The 23258-nt window shown below is 40.3% G+C and overlaps 1 protein-coding gene across 1 annotated transcript in view; it reads left to right on the top strand.

Moving 5' to 3' along the window:
* Positions 1 to 23258, top strand: part of carmil2 (capping protein regulator and myosin 1 linker 2) — a gene marked incomplete at both ends in the record, with an annotated part of 56456 nt that overhangs the window by 19527 nt on the left and 13671 nt on the right. Inside the window, 7 exons of the mRNA XM_079256338.1 lie at positions 769 to 944; positions 1751 to 1838; positions 3153 to 3242; positions 3326 to 3392; positions 7732 to 8255; positions 18423 to 18526; positions 21959 to 22823. Coding sequence (XP_079112464.1) covers positions 769 to 944; positions 1751 to 1838; positions 3153 to 3242; positions 3326 to 3392; positions 7732 to 8255; positions 18423 to 18526; positions 21959 to 22823 — 1914 coding nt within the window. The remainder of the gene's footprint in view (positions 1 to 768; positions 945 to 1750; positions 1839 to 3152; positions 3243 to 3325; positions 3393 to 7731; positions 8256 to 18422; positions 18527 to 21958; positions 22824 to 23258) is intronic.

Here is a 23258-nt window from a genome sequence, read left to right on the forward strand (position 1 = left end):
GCTGTTACCAGGGTAACTGTCTTCTCCAAAGCTGAAGAGTTGTGCCAAATGGGTCAGCAGACTGAAGTCAAACATCATCAAGAAAAGAAGCAACCGTGGTTGAAATCTACAAAACTTTGCAAAGTTGCACAAGCCTTCATCTCAAAATAAATTTTAATAGGCCTCATAAACCAGATGCTTCATAAAAACAGTAACACTGTCTAAGTTGCATAAACACACTTTTGTCAAACTTTTCCATTTAAAAATGCTGAATTAAACACTGACAAATGAGAGCAATGAGTAAGAGATTTGGAACACTGTCTTTATCAAACACAGAGTCAAAGATGAATCCTGGAGCAGTATGAGAGTAATGTGGTAATGAAATCTTCATGCTTTGTCTCAAATGCATCACACACAGAAAACCAGCAGATGGAGCTCGTTTTAAATGTACTGATGGTGATCATATCTGAAGACAACACGCCTGACAACACCAGGAAATGGCACAATGAAAACTGTGCACTTAAATAATGAGGAACAAATTTACAAGAAGGACTAGATGCTGGGAACAGGAAGGGAAGTAAATAGTATTCAAACAGGGAGAAATTCTACAAAGAATTAGAACAAAAACAGAAAATACCAAAAAACAAGAAACAAGTCAACAAGTGAACTGAAATACAACCAAAACCAAAAACTAAAGATAAACATCAAAACATAACTAAGCTAAGAACCCAGAAATCTTGCCAAACAACTCGATCTCATGTCAGTAAAAAATCCTGGTCTCTTTTTTAGGACCTGGCAGAAAATCTGATGAAGGATGCAGAAGCAGCATGTCCACGGGTGGTCCGGAGGTCCACCGTGTGCAGGACTATGTCAGAAAGTGTGTCCAAAAAAGTGAGACAGGCACACATCTTTGTGAGAAGCACCCTGGTGGAAACTACAGGGAACATCATCAGCACCAGGCTGCGGTAGGAAACTGCATTACACGGGGTCATTTCTTTTTAATTAACCTCATTTATAGAATAATCACTGAAGACCCCAGTGTGTGACTTACAGCTGTGATCCACTCAAGGTTTTATTCACTTAGTCGCATATGGATTTCATCAGTGTGATGTTCTGTACAAAACTGATGGTCTGGGAGCACGCAGTTTTTACCAAGACAAAAACAGTCCAGTTAACATTATAGTATGGAGAAACCTTTTTTAATGAGTCAATAGGTTAGATCAAAATTGTGTCTGAACAAGAACAAGTTACCCCAATAAATATTGTCAGGATGCAGACCACTGATGATTATGTGGTTTTGATGAATTGTTTCTGATAATATCTGTTGCGGCTTCCTTTTCCTAAAGCCGCTGAGAGGTGTTGGGTCCTGTAATATTGGTGATGCGCTTCGTCCTTCCAAAGAGATGCTGGATCCAGTTGCGTTTAAGATGGCTTGTTTTTCATTGCTTTATATTTACAGAGAACGTGCTGTGATGACTTGACAGAAAATAAACCGGAATAATATTGAAGAAAACACACAAAAGGCTAAAGCCAAATAGAAAGGAATAAAGCGAAAAGCGGTCAACAAAAATTACGGCTACCCAGCTGCCTCTCCCAAACATTTCCCCAAGTGAAAGTGTAACTTTTAAAACTTTGCGCCACCCACATGCATTTACACCTAACCGTGCCCACACACGCACACACTAACACCTGTATATGCCCACACACACACTCATAGTGCTCCCCAGAATACATGTCTTCTGTAATATATTCTGTTCTTTCCTCCTTCCAGCGAACTGAGACAAACGTTGAGCGTAACTCTGGCTGAAAGCATCATGGAACAGGTGCTGCAGGATCTGTCAGCAGCTCAAGAAAAAGTGGTAAATATGTCTGCAGCTGTAGTTTGAATATACTAGACTGAATATGCTTTTGCTTGATTAAATTTGTTATGTTTACTCTGACTTTTAGATATGCAGTATTTTCAAAAAGTAGATGGTTCCACATGGTTCGGCTGTCACATCCGTCTTCCTCAGAAATGTCATCTGACGCCCGTTGCGTTTCGACGTGTCCTTTTCAGCTGGTAGTGGAACCCTGCTGGGTTCTTGGAGACGTGGCATACCTGGACATCTGATTGATTTGCCTGGTTTGCCATGCCCCCTGCTGTTCGGGGGTTTTTGTCGGACAGAGTCAGGACAATTGCCCCTTTGTTGTGGTTGATGGTGTCCTCCTGATTTCTATAGCATGCTTAATCCCACGCTTGGACTCGTTGCTGTCTGATCCGAGAAATTTTGCGCTGTCCCAGCCCATGACGTGATTATTTCAACTGTGACTGTCGCAGAACATAATGAATTAAGCAACTCATGTTTTATTTCCACCCTGCCTCTCACCCAATCATTGTTGGAATAGCCCCATAATCTGACTAAGTGGTTAAAAAAAAAAAAAAAAAAAAAAAAAAGCAATTAAAGTTTTACTCCTAGTAGAACATGAACAACATTTTAACACTTCATGGAAAATATTATTAACATTTAAATCTGATGGCAACAAAACCGCTGTAAAAATGTGGAACAGGTGCACCAAAGGGCTGGAAAACTAATTGTTAGAGATGAGCATCGCCACTAATTTCCTCAATGGATTTGATATTTTTAAGGTAATTCCAGGATTATTGTGCCGAATTCTCCATTATTTAAACAACTGTCTGCAAAACACCTAGGAAGTGAGGAGACCAGTTGCTGGAGTTTTAGGAGAAGAATGTCGCTCATCCTTGTCTGGAGCAGGATTTTAGCTGCTGAACAGTCCTGGACTGTTCTTACAGCTGTATTGCTGTCAAATTCAAAATATTTTCCATGAAATAGTAAAATATATCAATTTCTATGATTTCTAAATATGAATGGATAAGAGTTGGAAACGTTTGCTGTCTGTTTTTAGTGCACATTTTACATAACTTTTTTGGACATCGGGTTGTTATTTATATACTTACATAAATACCACAAGAGATGTTTGCATGTCTGTTCTAGTGTTTTCATTGCAGAGTAATTATCCATCAGCACATGAAGCATTCAGCCATAGAGCTTAGTATCAGAATAACACCAGGACCTGATAAAGATATGATCTGAGATCACCAAATAGCACAATAGTTACCTATCACACATTGTCACTATGTATTCATATAATCTCATTTCTTTGTGTACTTTTAGGATTTCCTGATTAAAGAACACTCATGTAATACTCTGAGAATCAATATTCCTGAACTCCGACTGGCCGACGGTGAATTTCCAACTGATGATGTAAGACATCCAAACTTTGATCCGTCCCTTTGTTCTGTCTTTCACTTCATTTTATTAGTTTATCTCTCCTCTCTCCTCACCAGTACTGTCCTGCTTTCTGGAGGAACAGTGTGCACTGCAAGAGTTTGAGACCTGCTGCTTCACTTAAGAGTAAGAAACAACCCCTTTCCCACTGGTCCGGATCAGTTCAGAGTTCTTCAACTGATACTAAGCACTGTGCTGCTGTGACAGCTCTGAGTTCAGTTCAATTCAATTCAACTTTATTTGTATAGCGCCACTTCACAACAATGTTGTCACAGGGCACTTTACAGACACGAATCAACATACACATCATTTCGAGCCAATTCATACATATCCTATAATAGAAACCAACAGATTGCATCGAGTCATGACTTCGATCCAATCCCCCATCCTGAACATGCACGCGGCAACAGTGGGAAGGAAAAAACTCCCCTTTAACAGGAAGAAAACCTCCAGAGTCCTTTCACTAATTAATGTTAGCAAACCTTTAGAGAAAAATAAACAGACCTGTAGCTCCATGCATTTATTCATTATCCTAACCGCTTAATACGATGAAGGGTCACGGGAAAGCTGGAGCCTATCCCATCAGTCTTTGGGTAAAAGGCAAGGTACATCCTGTACAGCTCGTCAGTCCATTGCAGAGCCACACAACCACTCACACTCATTCCTAAGGGCTATTTAGAGTAACTAATAAACCTAACATGCATGTCTTTGGATGGTGGGAGGAAGCCAGAGTACCTGGAGAGAACCCATGCATACAAGGGGAGAACATGCAAACTCCACACAGAAAGGCCCTAACCTTGCCGAGGATCAAACCAGCAATTTTCTTGCTGTGAGGTCACAGTACTCACCACTCTGCCACCGTGCAGCCCTTCCAACCAATAATATTTCAGACTCTGAGTTTCGCTGTGTTGTCGTCAGACAGCCGATGTGATTGGTGAGATCACAGTGACTTCTGATCAGATTCCACTTCCTGAAACAGGTTCTGTCAGATTCCTGTCTTGATCTGGGGTCTGCATTGAAAGGCTATACTAATTCTGGACCAAGATACATTTATTTCTATTGAATAATTCAATATCAGACTGAAATCAAGCATTACAAGTGTTACACCAAAATCTGTGACCTATCAGAATTTGTGACTGCATGTCAGTCATGAGAATAACGGTTACCTGAAGGGGCCTTGGAAATGTCTTCATTACGTTTCTTGCAGACAGTTTGGCTTGATTTATATTTGAGAATAAAGTCCACTTTATTTTAATTTACTTAATTTCATTTTAAAATGATGCCACAGATTCTGATGGCCATCAGAATTGGTGACCTGGGTTATACTGGTTCTGTCAGAGTCACATAGTGTTTTCTGGGTCCAGAATACAGTGGGGAGGTGCAAAGTTATCTGAAAATCCTTCTTATTAAATTTGAAATGCATTTTTTGACATTTTACTTTGCTTGGCACTTCCCAGCCACCGTAATTTGCGCAAGGTCACAGATTCATACAACCATCAGAAATGGTGACCTGGGTTATACTGGTTCTGTGAGGGTCACATAAAATGTTGGCTGGGTCCAGAATACAGTGGGGAGATGGAGGAGTTACTGAAAAGCCCTTTTATTAAAGAGTGGGTTTATAATAAAAGGTATGCATAGTAAAATAACAAACCTCTGTTAGACTGTCGGAGTTACGATCCCATGCATCTAGAACAACTGATAAAACATTTATCTTTTTTTTTTTTCTTATGGCAAGTTATACATATTTTGATGACACATGCCAGCACATCGTCATTCAATGTGCCAATGCTGCTCATCTTAAAATATATTTACATAAATGCACATTCTACATTTTATAGATACCGTACAGTTACTGTTTTCCACATGGCAAGTGTCTTTCTGGTGAGAAGCTATTACTCCAGAAACACAATCAATTAGATGATATTCAAATATTAACGCAGTCAGATATGATCGGCTGCGTTAAACACTAATGAGAATGAAATTCATTGCGTTTATTAGGGATGCACCGATCCACTTTTTGGGAGTTCCGATCCAATATCTGAAATTTGAATATCTGCCGATACCGACATTTGCCGATATAAAATCTGTTTATGTGAACATTATTGTGACTATGGTTATTATTGCTGTTATAACTGTGTAAGATTTCATTAGGTTGTAATAAGTTACTCATCCTTTTTGAAGTTACCTCGCCAATACAAATATAATAACATTACAGATCTAACAATTTAAACAAGTTTTATTTTGATTTGGCAAATTTTACTTAAATACAACTATAAATGTGTAGTTTTAAAATAAAGATCTAGCTTTTAGTGTAACAAAAAAGGTCACAATTTAACATTCAAGGCATTTATTTCTTTTAAAACAAGTCCAAAGCATGTCATCAAGCACATCTGCGCTGGCTTGAAAAGTGTGGTATCGGTACACTTTAATTAATACCAAGTACAAGTACACAGGCTTGGTACTGAGCCAATACCGATACTGATCCCTGGCGTTTCTCCTTCTGTAGTTTACGTAAATGCTCTTCTTCTCTCGTATATTAAGGCAGTCATACAGCAAAAAAAAAAAAACTCACTTCACCCCTTGCTGTCACAAATTCTGATAAGTCACAGATTTTAGTGTAACACAGGAACAAGCTACAGGGATGCTGGAAATGTGTGAAACTCACATCCAATCAAGTCTCCTCTAATACTACAGAACATATAAAACCAGCTGAGGATAGCCGAAGAGCTTCACGGGATGAAATGACAACATCCCCAGATGGAAGTTCTGTTGGTCTCTGCGCTCTTTTCTCCCTGCAGCATTCATTATTTGGCCACTTTTTGTTTTTACTTATTTTCTTTTCAGAGGATTGTTAAATAGCATGTATCTCCTGATCTTAAACTTTTGCATGTGAGCTTCAAATTTACTTTTAAAACACATGTGTACTGAACTTGAGCGTGTGGACTAAACAGAGATATTTTAGCTTCAAATTCAGCAGAAATATATTCTTTCTTCCTCTTCATCACTCTGAAGAGAAACAAACAAGTTCTATGTGTCTTCTGAAGGGAGGCGTTGTCACCATGCCTGGTAACTGAGAACGGTCTGAATGTAAATGATAATGTACGATGCAAGCAAGTGATGAAGAATGTGTGGATGTTATCATTAGCTGACTACCATCAAACATCTACCATCTGGTAAATATGGATTTCATGGTACTAACAGATTTGCTTGCTTCTCATCTAGCCATATTTTATTCCCAACGGAAGATAAATAACATATCAGATGTTGAATCTGAGACATTTTACTAAACAATGGCAACTTTTAGCCTATTTGAATCTGGCAGCAACACGTCTTTAAAAGCTAGTTACATGTGGTTCAATATTGTGTAGCCTCCCCTTAACCCCCCCCCTCCCTCCCCCAACCCCACCAAAAAAACAAAAATAAAAAGAAAAAAAAACAACTTAAAAATTAGCCAGTATCTTCCATGACATGGTAAAATGTCTTAGTTTCAATATCTTTGGCTAAATTGGCGTCAGCATGGAAGAGGCATGACTAATAATACCTGGACAGGTTGTTTTCCCTCAGGATAACACAGATTTATGTCATGCACACATTTTTTATTGATAATAAAATAGTCAGGTACTGATCACATAGGCAACATTTTTTATAGAAACCTTTTATCATATCTTTTAGATAGGAACATTTTTTAGAGACTGCAGTCCACCATAATCATAATTTCCTTAATTGACATTATGTCAACAGTGCATGTAAGGCAGCTCTGACTCATACCTGAGCTCAGGTAAATATCTGAATGATCTCTTTTTGTTTGTGTGTGTGTGTGTGTGTGTGTGTGTGTGTGTGTGTGTGTGTGTGTGTGTGTGTGTGTGTGTGTGTGTGTGTGTGTGTGTGTGTCATGCCACACTGAACTGATCTCTCAGCTCAGTTTGGCTAATTGGAGCATAGCCTGTTTACTTTCACACCAGTGACTTTCACCATGGGAGAGGAGGATGGAGGAGGGGACGATGGAGAAGGGAAGAGACGTGAGGGTAAATTCTGACCCTTTAGGCTCAGAATATTCCACATCTAAGCATATTGTTTGGTGTGTTAACAGAAATTTAACCAAGTCTGACAGACTGAAGTCATAACCAGCATGTGGTTCGTTTTTTACATATTTTTTAATTCAAATTCTTCGAAGCAATATTTTTGTATGTGAATGCACCCTGAAACATATTCTACTCAGAAGGGCCTCCAGTTCAGTTGCAGAGGGGCTGGAAGAGCATCCATCTGCTGCTCCGCTCCCAGTTCCCTCCATGCACATCTCTCTGCTCATTTGTTCTCGCTCCTTGTCTTCCCACACACCTCGATCTGCTGTAAATATGAATCTGTCCATGACAGTAAAGACATGCTCATTGTGTAAGCCCCCTCCCTCCATCACCTCCCCCCTCTGTATCGCCTCCTTTCCTCAGTTATGTTGCCTCGTTTTCAGGTCTCCTGGATGCAGACTGGGAGCTGCAGATCAGGGACAGAGAGGGGGGAGGAGCTGGAGAGGAAGATGGGGGTGGAAGGTGTGTCCTCCCACGGTTGCCAGCAGCAACCCCACTGCCACTCACAACCTCAAGCCCCTCCCTTTCCCCTTCCACTTCCTTGTCCCCCTCCCCCCCTGCACGGAGGGGGAGGAGGAGGAAGGAAGGAGAGGTGGTATCAGTGGATGCTGCAGAAGCAGTATCAGGAGCTAGAAGAGCATCGCTCATCCCTCCTCCCAGCCTCCCCCCTCATTACTCCAGAACCATACGAGCTCCAACGGAGGAGGAAGCTGGCCGCGGAGGTTTGAACGGACGAGAGGCTCCCTTCCCCGGCTGTGGCCCCCGCCCAGGCCCCCTCCCCGGCTCTGGATTCCCCGTTTCTTCCATGGAGCCTCTACCCACCCAGGGACAGACTCTACGGCACTACACCGCCTCCCGACCACGGCCACGACGCACACACACACAGCCCCCCTCCTCCAGGCCTCAGGTAAGAACACACACACCAACAACAAACCCCACACACACACCAACTATAAACCACACACACCCTGCCCAGTAAAGGTAAAAAGCAAAATTGAAGGAAAGATGAGAGATGATGGAAAGGAGAGGTGAACTGATAAATGAATCAACCTATCTGTCTATCTGTCTGTCTGTCTGTCTATCTGTCTATCTATCTATCTATCTATCTATCTATCTATCTATCTATTCCTGTGTCAGCTGTTGTAGTAATAATGGAAGCCATCTTTATCTGTGCATTCTCCTGCTCTATGTAGTCACACTCAGAGTGTTTTAGTGTGTTGGTGTGTATGTGTTTTTGGACTGGTGTTCCCTGGGTTTTTCCCACCCCCCCACCTCTCCTCCCACCCCTCACTCTCTTCCTCTCCTGGGAATGATTTCTCTAACTCAATTATTCATGTTTTCGTTCGTTGATGGCTTCTCTGTCTTCATTCTGTTAAACTGTGTGTGAACAATTTCAGGATTGATTTTATTTCTTTTGTCAGACAAACATTTTCCCTTTTTTTGGCGATGACTTTCTGACCACTTTGGGTTTCCTAAACCTCACTTGCAAACTTGTAGCTTAATGCAAAGCAAAAGCAGTACAACTCACCTGCTACAGCAGATGTGCTGCATACAACAGAGGCTACGGCTCACCCCCTGTCCTGTCCAGGTACTGCTTAGTAAAGGTCACTAGACCCATAAAAGATTTCAGACCTTGGTCCTCAATATCTTCTTATAAATCTTTATAAACTGCGATAGACAGGTACTGAACAGCAGCAGCAGATAGAATAACTGTATGATAAAGAACCAGCAGATGTTGGGCAGTTTCTGCACAGCTTGTGTACCTGAGGTGTTTTAGAGACAGTCATAACAGTTACTGTGCTCCACCTCATTTCAGTGATCAAACTGACAGCTGGGAGACCAACAAACTGTGGCATGTGTATGTGGAATTCTGTAAAAGAGTTGTTGGGAAAACATTGCATAACATGACATTGCAATTCCAGCCTGTGTCAGTCTCGTACAGGTAAAGTTGGCTGTATTAATTAATGATGGACATTCCTCCGTCTGACATATTCAACTTTTGTCCAACGCTGGTTTGACTGTACTGCGGTACTACAGTATAGTTCTATACTGGGATGCTCCTAGGACCCAGTTTAGGTGGTGGGAGAGAGAAGGGTGATGTCTGAAAGCACTAACCCATGTTAAAGAACAGCCCACCTTTCCAAACATTGACAGGTCAGCAGAACTCCTTCAGAGACAGACTGCTTCACCCAAAATGTCAACAACAGCTATCACAGGTCCTTGACTCCAGCAGCAGGTAGACTGGAAAGCAGCACTGCTCCCAGTACACCACAGACACACTCACAAAAAAACAGTGTAATTTGTTATTTTATCAGAGTGTGTTGGCATATTCAATCCATTTATATGTGGGCTCTCTCCAGGTACCACGGCTTCCTCCCACAGTCCAAAGACATGCATGTTGGGCTGATTTGAATCTCTAGATGCTCCACAGAAGTGAGGGTGAACCTGCAGAAATTGATGGACTAGTAGCTGCTGGGATTGATCCCAGCCCTCCGCAAACCTGCAAGAGAATAATCCCTAATCTCTAGAAAGTAAATTTTCTTATCGCAAGACAAATGATCTTGTCATCACAAGATTACAATGTTAAGGCTGTTCTCAGTTTCAGTAAAAAGGCAACGTAATAAATTTTTTTGATTAAAACTACTATGTAATATGCTGAAAGGCAGATAACATACTGACCGTTTTAAATGCACACAGTGTCTGATTCAACAAAGTAATTAAAGAGGACATTATCGGAGGAAAGGGAGAAAAAGAGGAAAGACAAGGACAAAGCAAGAGATAGTATAAGACTCAACATAGAATTGACTTGTTCAGTCTGGGGAGAGTTCAGAGTACAAGACGGATGTAGAAATAGCCGTTGATGGGGGGTGCATCTCTTTGAAAACCTCCCGAAGTCAGAGTGCCTAAATATTTATTGTTAAAAACCACATTTGGCAGATGGAGCTGGATATCCAACATAGGCCAATATACAAATATTTTTGTGAACATAGTTGATGAATGCGGCCCTTTGTGTCCCAAGCTGTGTCTCCATTACACCTAAAATTGGGCAAAAACTAAATATCACCAAAAAAGAAAAAAGAAAAAAACGCTCATGTTTTGAAAACCCTACATTATGAAAAAAAAAAGAAAGTTTTTACGCTCTCATGAGGTGATTTTTCAGATGTTTCCACATAGAAATATGTCAGAAAAGTGTAATGGAAACACTTTTTCTTTGCGTCCCCCAAATGTGACACGGGGGGTCGGGCCAGTTCATTTCCAGTAAAGATGGCGCAGTATGGAACAAACAACAGCAAATTTCTCAGTATTAGAAACGAAAATGAGGGAGAAAAGCTTAGAAAAGCCATAGCAAATTCTCACCAACAAGTAGAAAACCCCAATTTCATCAGCCAAATGAGATTGTACAAGAACTGAGGCTTATGCTCTAAACACAGTTAAATGAAAATGCCTCCAAATCGCAATTCTTGTTTGTTGAAACTTAAAAATATTGCTTTTATTTTGCAAAAAAATGCAGAAACGCAACTCCAGTGAATGGAGACATGCAGGAATTATTCAGTTCCCACAAAACTGGATTGTCCTCTTTACATGCATCCGAAAGTTGGACTAACAGTGATCAGGGCTTAAAGTATTCTGGAACGATGCCGGAAATCCAGTTCTCAGAGTTTTTCCTGTGAATTAATTATGCAGTCTCATTTACAATAGAGAATGTGATGTGTGCTCTAATGGGCTACCGTCACACTGAGTTAGGGTGCATTCCATGGACTAGTCCATTCACATCAGGATAGTCCGCTAGACTCGGTCTGATTGGGGACTCGACTCAGTTGTGGAGGGATGTATCCATGCAGACCGAGATCGCATTCACGCTGCACTTTGGGCAAACAAACCTTTACAATAATATATTCTCACTCCCACCAAAGGTGGCGCTGCACTAGTATGTAGCAAAAGAGAGGACAAGACCTGCGTGAAGAAGAAAACTTTTTTTCCTCCACTTGAAAGTTAAACATGGAGACAAAACTAGCGCTGTGTTTTTTTTTTATCTTGTATCATGGAAGTATACTGCAGAAATACACAGCAATAATGGACGCAGTATTAACAACGGACGAGGCAGAGGACCCTTAACGCGATTGCTATGTATTTATCCACAATGCAATACTACTTCAAATGCAGGAAGTGCCTTTTTTTGTAGTCTGCTTCCTGTATTTGGTCGGCTTGAAACGGGCAGAGACCTGCATTTGTAGGGGGACTGCTTCTTTGGTCTGAATCAAAATTCATTTGGTGCATTCACAGCTCCCCGAACGAAGCGGACTTTCGAGCAAACAGACTCTGATTTGAATTAAAAAAGGCTGATGTAAATGTGCCCATAATCTGCCAGTGATGTGAGAGGATTGTAGCTTTGCACTCAATCAGACACATTTCTAACCAATCATAAATTGAGTGGGGGTTGGAAAATGTTTAGCTGAGCGATCCAGCTGCACCACAGACTGATGCTAGAACGCACATGTGTGCCCGCAGAGGAGACAGCAGAGATGTTGGCGATTAGCTTTAAACGAGGACTGCAGTATCAGTCCTGTTGGTGGTTTTTATTGGTTATTTTTGGCACATATTTTCTGACACACTCTCTGCCCACTGGTGGGAGTGTGTGTTTGCGCATGTGTTTATGTATTTGCACACCGGCATGAAGGAGAATAGTGAACGCTGGACCATGTACAGTCAGAAATGTTATGCCATTCAAATAAGATAAATAACAGTGTTTAGTTTTTCTTTAAAAGTGTCAAAATAAAGTGTCGCTGTTGGCAGAAAAGTATTGTTTTGGTGGCAGAAGTTTTTGAGCCCTCATCAGCTAAAAGAAAGCTTTTCACAAAGCTTCTCTGCAGCTTCACGCTCCGATGGTTCAACATAAAACATTTATGTTGCCACAAAAAGCCATTCCACTGAGATGCTGCTTCAAACCTTTACAGGAAGCATACTGAGCTCTTACTCAGACTAAACGTAAGACCTAAAGGATGTGAAGGATATGACCCACATATACAACTGACAACATGGTCTTTGCGTCAGATCCCAGTTCAGAGATCAGAACTCTGAAGTTTCTTCCTGCTGAGGTTCTACGGGGTTCTTCAACATGGAACAAATCAGTTCTGTTTCAGCTTTATTGAATCATTTTGCAACCAAAGATAGTGTTTATAAGTTCAGTACATTTAGGTAAAATCCACTGTCTAAATTAATCCAGTTCATTGTTGTTATATTAATATTAGACAGTGTTACTATGGCAGCCAGAATTCTCTTTGATGCAATTCCCAATCCTGAGTTGTATGAGGTGATAGTGAAGACGAAACCCTCCATTAGAGCCAGGAATGTGTCAGGACTTGTTGGGGATGAAGAGGACAGGAAACAAACAAAACACAAATATTTTACTCTAGCGTGTACAAGAACATCTATTGAAATCAATGTCCTTCATCAGCTGGAAAAGAAAGGAAATAAATGAAGGAAGTGGTTAGAAAAAAACAAAACTATGAAAAATGTTCATGAGCATAATAAATCTCTGAAGAAATAACAAGAAATAACTGGATATTTGGCCTCATCACCACTTTCTTTGAGTTGTTCGGGAGGGAAGTTTGAAGAAAAGAGATGACATGCACCCACAGAGCTCTGAGGTGACATGTAGACGTCTGGTGGAGATTAAGTCCACATACAGAAGGTTGATTTTGTGAGGTGCAGATAAGTTTTTTTTATGGAGGGATCGTTCTTATAGCTGAGATAATAGAAAAGGATGTGGAAAGACTGCCTTAATGCTTGCATCCTTCCTGAAACAACCATCCATCCTCCACCTTTATCAGAGTGTTGCTGAAGCAGCAGTCAGTTAAATATAACATTATAAGAACATTTAGGACTCAGAAATAGTAGTTCTTTGAACTATTAATATAATCAAAAAAATATATATATAAATTAATGAGACTGATTTAAATTGTGTAGTATTTAAGTGCAAAACTGATGAAAATGCAGCAAACACATTAGCATTAGTCATGAAGACGTTTAAACACATTCATATGTACAACCCTAAATCCACTTCCTAAAAATCTGGTGCTGGGTGGATTATAAATAAATAATGATCCAATGATTTAATAATCTCATCAACCCATACTGTATTCCCAACAGAACATAAGCAACATATCAGATGATTAAATTGAGACATTTTACTGTTTCATGAAAAATATTAGTTCTTTATGAATCTGATGGCAGCAGCACATCTGTAAAAGTAGTTCTAGGGTGACATTTAGCACCGTGTAGCATCCCCTCTTCCTTTAACAACTGTCTGTAAACATCTGGGAAGTGAGGAATCCAGTTACTGGTGTTTTAGGAGAGGAATGTTGTCCCATTCTGGTAAGTGATTTTAGCTGCTATACATACCTGGTTCTTCATTGCTGAATTTTTGGTTTCATGTTGTGCCAAATATATTCCATTAGTGAAAGATCTGGACTGCAGGCAAGCCAGATCAGCACTGGGACTCTTCTCCTGTGAAACATTTTGGATGCAGTATGTAGTTTAATATTGTCTTGCTGAAATCTGCAATGTCTTGCACAAAAAGATTCCTCCTGATGATCTGAATGTTTTCATCATATTATACACCATGGAGGATGGAGTTTTCAAAGTTTTCACAGTTTTCAATGAGGAATATTTTTCTGAAACCGGTCACAGTTTTTCGACCCATTTGTCTCAGATTGTTGACCTTCTGCCCATTTTACACCTGAGACACTCAGCCTCTCCAAAATGGTCCTTTTACACCCAGTAATATTACTGACCTGTTGCAGATAACCCTGATTATTTGTCAAATGATTCTCCAGTTGTTTCTGATTTGTGCCAGTTACTTTTCCAGCCTTTTGTTGTCGCATTTTTACCTTTGTACAGATGTGTAGCCGCAGTCAGATTCAGGAGAACAACAGGAAGAAAGAATAAGTTGATGACATTTGTAAAGCATTTAATTCTGTTTTATCTACGTTTCATGCTTGGGAGTCGCATCAACCTGATCAACTCTATGACATAGAACTGTTCTGGAAATAAAGGAGAGACTGCTGATCAAATTCATTGATGTCCAAGAGTTGAAACAGTTTTGTTTATTAATTTGATTCTTATGTGTGATCCTGGTGGACTGAGGATGTGAGTAAAACGAAAAAGAAGGATAGGACCTCATCAGAGTCTACACCCTGGTGGTGAATGAGCAGATAGGTGGTGGGATCAGGAAGAGATGAAGATGGGGATGAGGGGTAATGACAGAACCCAAAACAGTTTTAAGGAATGAAGATCAGACTGATAAGCGAGATGATTGGAGCCGAGTTGGGTTGAAACAATTCAGAATCTGACAGTGTGGGAAAAATGGAAGTGATAAAGAGCAGCAGGAAAAATGAAAGGTTGTGCTTGTTTTATTCTAGAGTTTCTTATCCCTGATGATCTGCAGCTCTTCAGAGGACAGTTTGTGTAATATGAACACCCACAACATCACTGTAGAAGTGGAAACAGTACTGTCTATGTACGTGTGTTACTGTGAGGAGAGCGAGAAAAGCGAGGAGTATGGTTATGTGATGGAGAAACATGTTGGCATGAGGCACATGGAGACAGGTGGCTGTTAGGGAGGAGGCCCAGAACGAACATTATTTTCATTGGACCATAAAGAGCTGGAAGATGCAGATGAATGCTGCAGTGGTCAACAGGAAATGCTCCACTGTTACTGCAGCTCACAGATATGAAGCAGGCTCATCATACATTCACTGTAGCTTCCAACAAGGGTAGTCTGTTGCGTCTTTACTGTTTAAAGTTTATCTGACAATGCAAAAACTCCTTCTTCTACACATCCTGCAGGTACTTTCATTCCATTAATCATTATTTACTTATAATAACTGATTTTCCTGATGTCTAAATCAGTGGCCTAATATGTCAGTAAGATGTTACGAGCAGGTTAGTCAGTAACTCATTAATTTTTTTTTCCCACTAAAATGGAGTCTAACTCGGTGACCACCATACTTGCCATATTTTACACCAGACCAGTTTAATTCTTTTGAGTTAATTAATTTAGTTCATCTTTATTTGTATTTTCTGAATTTAAAAAAAAAAAGTCATCTTAAAAGGTACAGTGTGTAAAAATTACTGACATCTAGTGGTAAAGATTAAAATAGCTGTACCTGGAGACAAAGTACAGTGGCTGTCAGTGACCAAAATTCATAAAGACGTTTTCATCTTAGTGGAGCCATTAGCCTCAGCAATATTGTTTGGCCTTTCTTTTTTTTTTCTTTCTTTTTTTTGGGGGGGGGGTATTTTAGTTTAATGCTGCGATTGATTTGACTCAGAGGTCAGAAGTCGGAAGTGAGAATAACATCATAACTAAGTTGAGAGTGTTTACATTGACAAAATCGTAAAACCTGGAAAAACAACATTAGCAACTGTCCCTAATGTTAGCCGAGAGGGAGACGTTTTGTACACGCAGGCATTTTGTAAACCTAATCTCTGCATAGAATTTACTAAGTGTAACACTGCTGAAAATTATGGAGCATCTCCCGTGCAACATATTTATTTTTGCAAGAACTGTAAAACAGAGGAAAACAGGTTATGAGGAGCGTTCTCGGTGTGTGGTCTGTACACTCTCTCATCACGTACTGACTAAACTTCTTACATTTGGCACATAGGCTGCACACGTTGATGTAAGGTAATGTGTTGCATGTTTGAGATGCAATGTTGACTTGAATGCTAGAGGCACTTATGCAACATAGAACATAAACAAGAGATTGTGGGTAAACACAATGGTGGATAGTTTTGAAGAGCACCTTTCGGACCTTGTTTGCAACTACCAGTATTTTTATAATGGTTTCTCCCTGCTGCGCAGTGACAAACACTCGTGCCTAATTAGCATTGGTAAACCGTTGCTTACTGAAATACCCTGGAAGCACATCTTTATCGACAGACTGACCTTGTCACTAGTTCGGAGTTCTCTAGCGCTGTTTACCGCTCCCCTAGTGGTGATCTCCAGTATTGAATGTTTTGGTCACAGAACACTTGTGTTGTTAGCAACAAGTATTTACACAGACATAATTAAACATTGCATATACTTGCTGTGTATGCAGAGTTGAATGTACCCATGGCTAAACGTGCTTGTAATTGTTAGCTGGAATTATGGGAAAATTGCTTTATTTAGGCTTAGCTAGTTGTCAGCTGGTACAGATGAAAACTACATTTTAATGCTCGACAAAACCACGTGACTACCTTAAAACTTCTTTTGTTTTTCCTCTTTTCCAAACTTTCAGAGAGCTGCTCCTAATTGCATGGTGTAATAATGGCTACTTGAAATGCGCCCATAAAATGCCCACTTTTCCTCCTGCAGCAGGGTGGAGGTTAGGAATTACCCAGGCCAATCACATAATGAAAAACAACAAGGGGTTGGGGGGGTGCTAACATTTTTCCATACCAGTTTACTTTTTATTTTCAAGACAGTGCACAAAGAAATGGCACCAATTCAAGCCTTTTTAAAAAAAATTTTTTTTTTTTTAACAAAGCTGCAGCTGCAGTTGTTTTTGTAAGGGAATTTTGGCACACTGGGTTTGTACCCTGCCTCTCGCTCAATGGTTGCTGGGATTGGCTCCAGTTTCTCCAATATCCTTAATTGAACTGACTGGGTTTGACCCAGTTAGAATTCTGTTTACCACCTCAAGAGTCCTGCGCTAGCAGTGCTTTCTGTTCAGTCCATATTAGAAAAGTCCATTTCATGTCTCACTGCTCCGACAGTCAGATGCTTCATGTTTCCTTCACATCTCAACGCTGATCTGGTAAATGAACATGCTCATGTTTCAGTCTGAGATGACATGGTAATCTTTATCATTTAGAAGATAATGGTGGTCACACAGAGATCAAATTGGCAGCACACTCACGGACATTGAGCTGCAGGATGCTGAACCAGGCAGGAAAAGATTCATGTTTTCATGACAGAAATAAACGCATCAGCTCTGGAAACATGGTTTCAGTCTTCCAGTTGTTATGTTTTAGCTGACAGTATCACCCAGCTGTGGCATGTCTGCTTCAAGGCTTGGTCTGTTAAGGGGTTAGAGATGATCTTCTGCATACCTGCATCATAACATGAGTCACCGTCTTCCTGTCAGCTCAAATCACCTCTTCCCTAAATTCCTTAAAAAACTACAAAAAAGAAAACAGTTCATTCCATCTGAAGTCATATTATTCTCTGTACTCTTGGTCCATTCTAACAGCAGAGAATCAATCATTTCTAAGGCTGATCTGAGATCAACATCAATGTTTTATTTAATGTCTCTTAAATCTGGAGTCGGGTGTTTTAACTTCAGCACTTCCTGATGTCCATGTTTGTCTTAACGCTGCCCTCAAATTAGTGAATGTATATAATGTTGATGTGTTTCTTTCCAGTGTATCAATGCCAATTAAAGGATATACATGAGACTGTTCATTAATTAATTATATCATATTTTCAGTTCCTGTCATTTGTAAGTCTCCATCCTGACTGAGTGATGTTATTCAGTTTATTGATGTTGTTCAATTAAAGTGATACCAGTGGTCAGTGTGTGATTGGCAGGAAACATTAACACACTCGGGTTCATCAGCAGGTTTTAATGATGCATCTTTAGTCTCAAGTCCCATTTATCTAATATGATGATTCATCAGTTGGTTATATTTGGTCATCACTGACGTGGATGGAGCTTACAAATCAATATGTTCTGACTTTTCTAACGTCATTAAATCTGTAAAGGACTGAAGTTTACACTCTGCAGCCATACAGAGATGTCATGAGAGATGTCTCTGTAGCCAATGGTTAGATTTTAGGCACCCAATAAATATATAAACCCTATGATGTTTTCTGCACAAGCTTGGCTGCAAATGATATTAGACCATATTCTAACAGAATTCATCACAGGCTTAGATCAATGTTCAAATGATTAATTCAGCATCTTTAATAGCTGGTACTCGAAGTTCAGGATTTTCAGTTTTGTCAGATGTTTGATAAACAGCTTATCAACCAGTTGTAACATGACAGTGAGACGTGTTTGGAACGTGACAGTTCTGTTTCTTCCAGGAGTCAGAGTCCAAGGAAGAGCATGAGGAAAGCGAAGCGATGGGCAGAGTGGATGAAGGAGTAGAGGAATTCTTCACCAAAAGAATCATCCCTGATTATGCACTGTGAGTCCAACCAACACACACAGACAAACTCTAGAATATATCAATGTAAATAAAAAAAATCCCTTCAGTGGTGTCCATCTTCTCTCTGGGTGGTTGTACACAGACGTCTTTGTTTCTTTTCTGATCAATATATTTATTTCTCTCTTTTTTAGCTACATTTGCAGACAGCTACAGAAAAGCTGAGGGACTGAGTTCATTTTCATGAAGTCAGTAGATATCTGTGTTGCATCATGGGACATGTAGGATGGTGTGTTGTTGGATTCCTCTTCCTCTGTGATTGTAACCATGGAGACAGTACAGTGTACTTTCATCTCGGATTTTAACATCCACAGTAAACGGACTGTAACTCAGGATACTTTAACTTCTGTCAAACACAAATGTTCCCTGTGGTGAAGAGAGTCCGGTGTCACCTCCAACTGAGTCCTGATAGCAGGTTGCATGTTCAGACTGGTGATACAGTCCAAATGCAGCAACCCTGTTTCACAGTGAGACCGAGGTCTCTCTTTTCAATTGGCCTTCGTTCACCTTCATTACGTTTCTGCAAAACTGGATTTGTTCCAGTTTTGGAACTGTTTTTTTTTTTTTTTTCCCAGCTTTTGTACTGCTGTAGAGGGAAAATTCTGCCTTACAGATTTGGCTTTACACATGTGTCTCTTGAATTTTTCATAAAATGCTCTCTAACCTTGTTGCCAGCTTCCCATGGTACTGTTGTTTGGTCACTTTTCCCGTGACATCCCCCTGACCTGGATGCCTCTAGTGCGCATGTGCCTCAAGGACAGAAAGGCAGACAGAGTCTGCAGAAGGTACAACAGCAGTTTTAAGAGGAAAAATAGGTTAAAATATGAAGGAGTACATCAGTTATTAAATTAGTGGTCTACTATTTTATTAGTCGATGTAATCATGACTAATTGTCCAATCTTGGCAATCCTACCTCTTACTCGTCCTGTAAATAGCCTTTTTGTTGTATTTCAACGTAGTCTTTTGTCCAGCTGAAATCCAAAGTGCTTGTATTTCTCCACAACTTCCACCTCTTCCACCACAGTCTTTCAGTCTCACATACTGTTAGTTAGGTAGTCATAAATCCAGGTGGTTGTGGAGATATCCACCTGGAATTTATGGAGCTTCTCACATAACAGAGCAGCTGAATTGTATTAAAAGCACTTTAGAAATCAAAGAACATGATCCTTTAAGTGCTGCCTGATTGGTCCAGATGAAACTGGGCTCTCTGATGCAGGTAGATGATGGCGTCTTCAACTCCAAGCCCATCACGATAAGCAAACTGTAATGGTTCCTAAAAGGTGTTGATCTGCTTGTTGAGATGAGCCAGTAACAATATCAGGGGGACTTTTATTATGTGAGATGTTAGGGAAACTGGTCTGTAGTCATTTGGTTCAGATGAACAAAGTTTTTCTGGTAATGAAACAATGTTGATGTAAAATAAAATAAAAAAAAAATAATAACTTGGTGTTACAGTGTTGTAAAGAAATTTGCTCTTGTATGTTTTATCCTCTGACAGCTGATCATATCAGGAGATCAGAATAAAGCTGAGCTGCTGTCAGGTCAGTGTTTCCAGATAAAGCTGCATCTAAGCCTGAGGGGCAAAGTGATGCTGCAGTGTGTTTTCTCTCCACCAGATGGCGTCATGTCAGTTCAGTAAACTCAGGACACTGAAGCTTCTCTAACAAGCGCTTTGGTGAAAATGATTATTGGGCTAAGCCTAACATTGGCTTATAGTCCTAGTGGAATCCAAAAACAAGATAATAATGTACAAGTTTATCAGAAAAGCTTTGGATATGCAGCGTAGTGACCGTCTCAGCTTCAGTTTAACAAACTTCTGTGATAAACACCTTTTGAGGAACAACAGACAGTTTCATAAATTCATTATTTAATCATGAATTTTCAGTCATGAAAGAATGAATCTATTCTCAAATAATCTTTGTGATTTCCGAGCGTTTATTGTTTCCTTTTCTCTCCAGAACTAAGGAAGTCTCATATCTCTTTATTTTTGTTGGACTTTGTTTCACACTAAAACACATGAACTAATGTTTAATTTGTTTTGGTTTTTAAGCTGTTTCACTCAACATTTTATTATTGACAGGATGATCTGTATAAGGTTCCTTCACAGCTCAACGTGTTCATATAACAGTCATGTTTACGCACCAGTGATGTTTGCAGCTCACTGACTCGATGATGATGAACACACTGACACACACCCTGCTTCCCTTTGGGTTTTTTAAACTCACCTCCTGTCTGCCACGTACAGACGTTCCATCTCTCGTTATTAATAATGCAGGTTGACCTAATCTGGCACCTGACCCAGTTTAGGAGAAATATGCTTGAATGTTTTCCTTGTGTAGCATTTTCATTCAGGCAGTCACTTAGTCAGTCCTTAAATTGAAAGCTCAGCAGTGTTTGAACAGAACCTAAAACCAAACTACTGGGGATGAAGCTTATGATTTTTTTTTTTATGATTGAATTTTCTGTTTAACATCAATATGTGAGTTTTACAATTATGAATCAAAATGTCAAGTCAAACTTGAAATGTAAAAACGTATCAGAGGTATCGGGTCTGATGGCTCCTGGTAAGCAGATTGTCTCTGTAGATATTATCAACCGGTCTGATGTTGTGCAAGCTGAGAAATTTTCTTTTTTCTTAGTGCAAAAGAAAAACAATATAATTGTAAAACTCCTGAAGTGTCGGAAAAACACCGGGGGAAAGAAGGGAAAACTAGTAAAATTCCAGTAAATTTTCATAATAAGGAAACAGTTTAGAGATTCATATATTTTGAAGACATTAGAATTACTTGAATTGAACTGAAAGTAAAAAACTGCAATGAATGCAACTTATAAGCATAAAAAAAAACAGGAAATCAATTTTAATTGGTTTTATTCCACAATTTTATTGAAGGTATTTGTAATTAGTCATCATATATCATATTATTATATAAATGATATATTACTAATGACATATTATATTATGGTAATGTGAAATTTAATATTTTATTTTTAAAAATAGGAAATCTTATGCATTTTCAGTTATTATTAAAAATTAAACATTTAAAGTTGCAGTCGGATTATGCACTGGTAATGTTGCTGGTATTTCTTCATATCGCAAAATAACAGGAATAAACTGAAACTGCAGAAAATGATTAGAATTTTTTTTTTTAAAAACATATTTAGTATATTAAAAACAGATGACTAGAATCAACCTGGAAGTCTGGCTGGTGACCTGGTTGTTTTTCTGTGTGGTGGGCAGATTACCAGTCTGGTTGGTGGTGGAAGAAGAGGTCGTGCAGACTGACAGATGTTTTGCTCTGTGTTTTGTTTGCATGACGGTTCCTTCTGTTTTCCTGAGCTTAGCATGTGACTCAGGTCTTCAACTTACTGAGTGTCTTTCTGTCTGTTGCTCTTTCTGCTGTCTCCCTGCTGCAGAAAAGGCCAGTGGGAGGAGTCAAACCCTGCCCAAGCCACTCCCCCAGAGTCAAGCCCCACCCCTTCAGCCTCTACACCCTTTTTCTCTCTGTCTGACATTACCACCCCCCCTGCCACCACCCCCGTCACCTCTCCTGTCACATCTGTAGACACATGCTGTACATCCCTTGACGTCCCACCCCCCCCTACATCCTCCATCCCCCACACCTCCGTCACTGCCACCACCACCACCACTACCACCACAATTCCCACCAAAAATATCAAGAAAAAGTTTGGTGATTTCTTCGCCTTCAAGAGGGCTCGAGTCGGCCGAGCTGCCAAGGCCGGCGGGGGAGAGGGAGGAGGAGGAGCGGAGGGGGTGAAGGTCAAAAGGACCTCCATTGCAGATCTCATTCGACCCCTCCGGGAGGCCAAAGAAAGGGAGAGAGAGAGGGAGAGGGACAAGGAGAGAGAGAAGGAGAGGGGGACAAGGTCAGTGGAGGATGCTAACGTTTGTAATGATGCCGCCACCACAGAAGGAACCGCCACCAGCTGCCATCTTGCAGGCCATGTGAGGGACTTGACGCCACCTGCCGAGACATTAACCACGATGACACCTCCCAGTGAGACCACCCCCTCTTATCCCACCATCACCCCGAGCCCCGACCTCACCGCTGCTGTGCACCACCAGAAGGAAGATGCGGTTCCCGTCCTGCTGGGTCGTGGGCCCGGTCCTGAGGTCAGCGCTCCTCTGACTGGACAGGAAGCGACTCCGTGTGGTCCACGGAGGCTGAGGGTGGCCAAGAGACTGAGAGAGGGCAAGAGCCAGAGTCTGATCCTCCTGACAGGATCAGAACCAGAGGACAAGGACAACACACCCAATAAGGTCAGTCAGACACAACTATTGTTTGTAGATCAGTTCTACCGTTACATGAGAGACAGTATTTTATCTGATTTGATCTTCCATGATTTTATTTCCACCATATTTAAACAGAATTTCTGACTAAACTCCCTCCTGTTATCCTGTGGTGGAAACTCATCAGTAACCTGTAATTCTACTTAAATAATCTCACCACTAGAACTCTTTTTTTTTTATTCCTCTTTCATAGGATCAATAAACTGATCATTACTTTTAAATTCCAATTTCATGAAGATGAAGATTTAAAGTACATATCTGCATGAAAAATTCATATTACTGGAAACACGCCAACACAGATAGAACCTGTTACAAACCCCCGGCTCTGCTAGGGGAGGAGGGGCAGCAACATTAAATACATAAGAGTAATTGGGGTAAACAAAAGATTTAATATTCTATATTAAT

The sequence above is a fragment of the Telmatherina bonti genome, assembly GCF_933228915.1.
Source record: "Telmatherina bonti genome assembly, chromosome: 2".
Classification (NCBI taxonomy): domain Eukaryota; kingdom Metazoa; phylum Chordata; class Actinopteri; order Atheriniformes; family Telmatherinidae; genus Telmatherina; species Telmatherina bonti.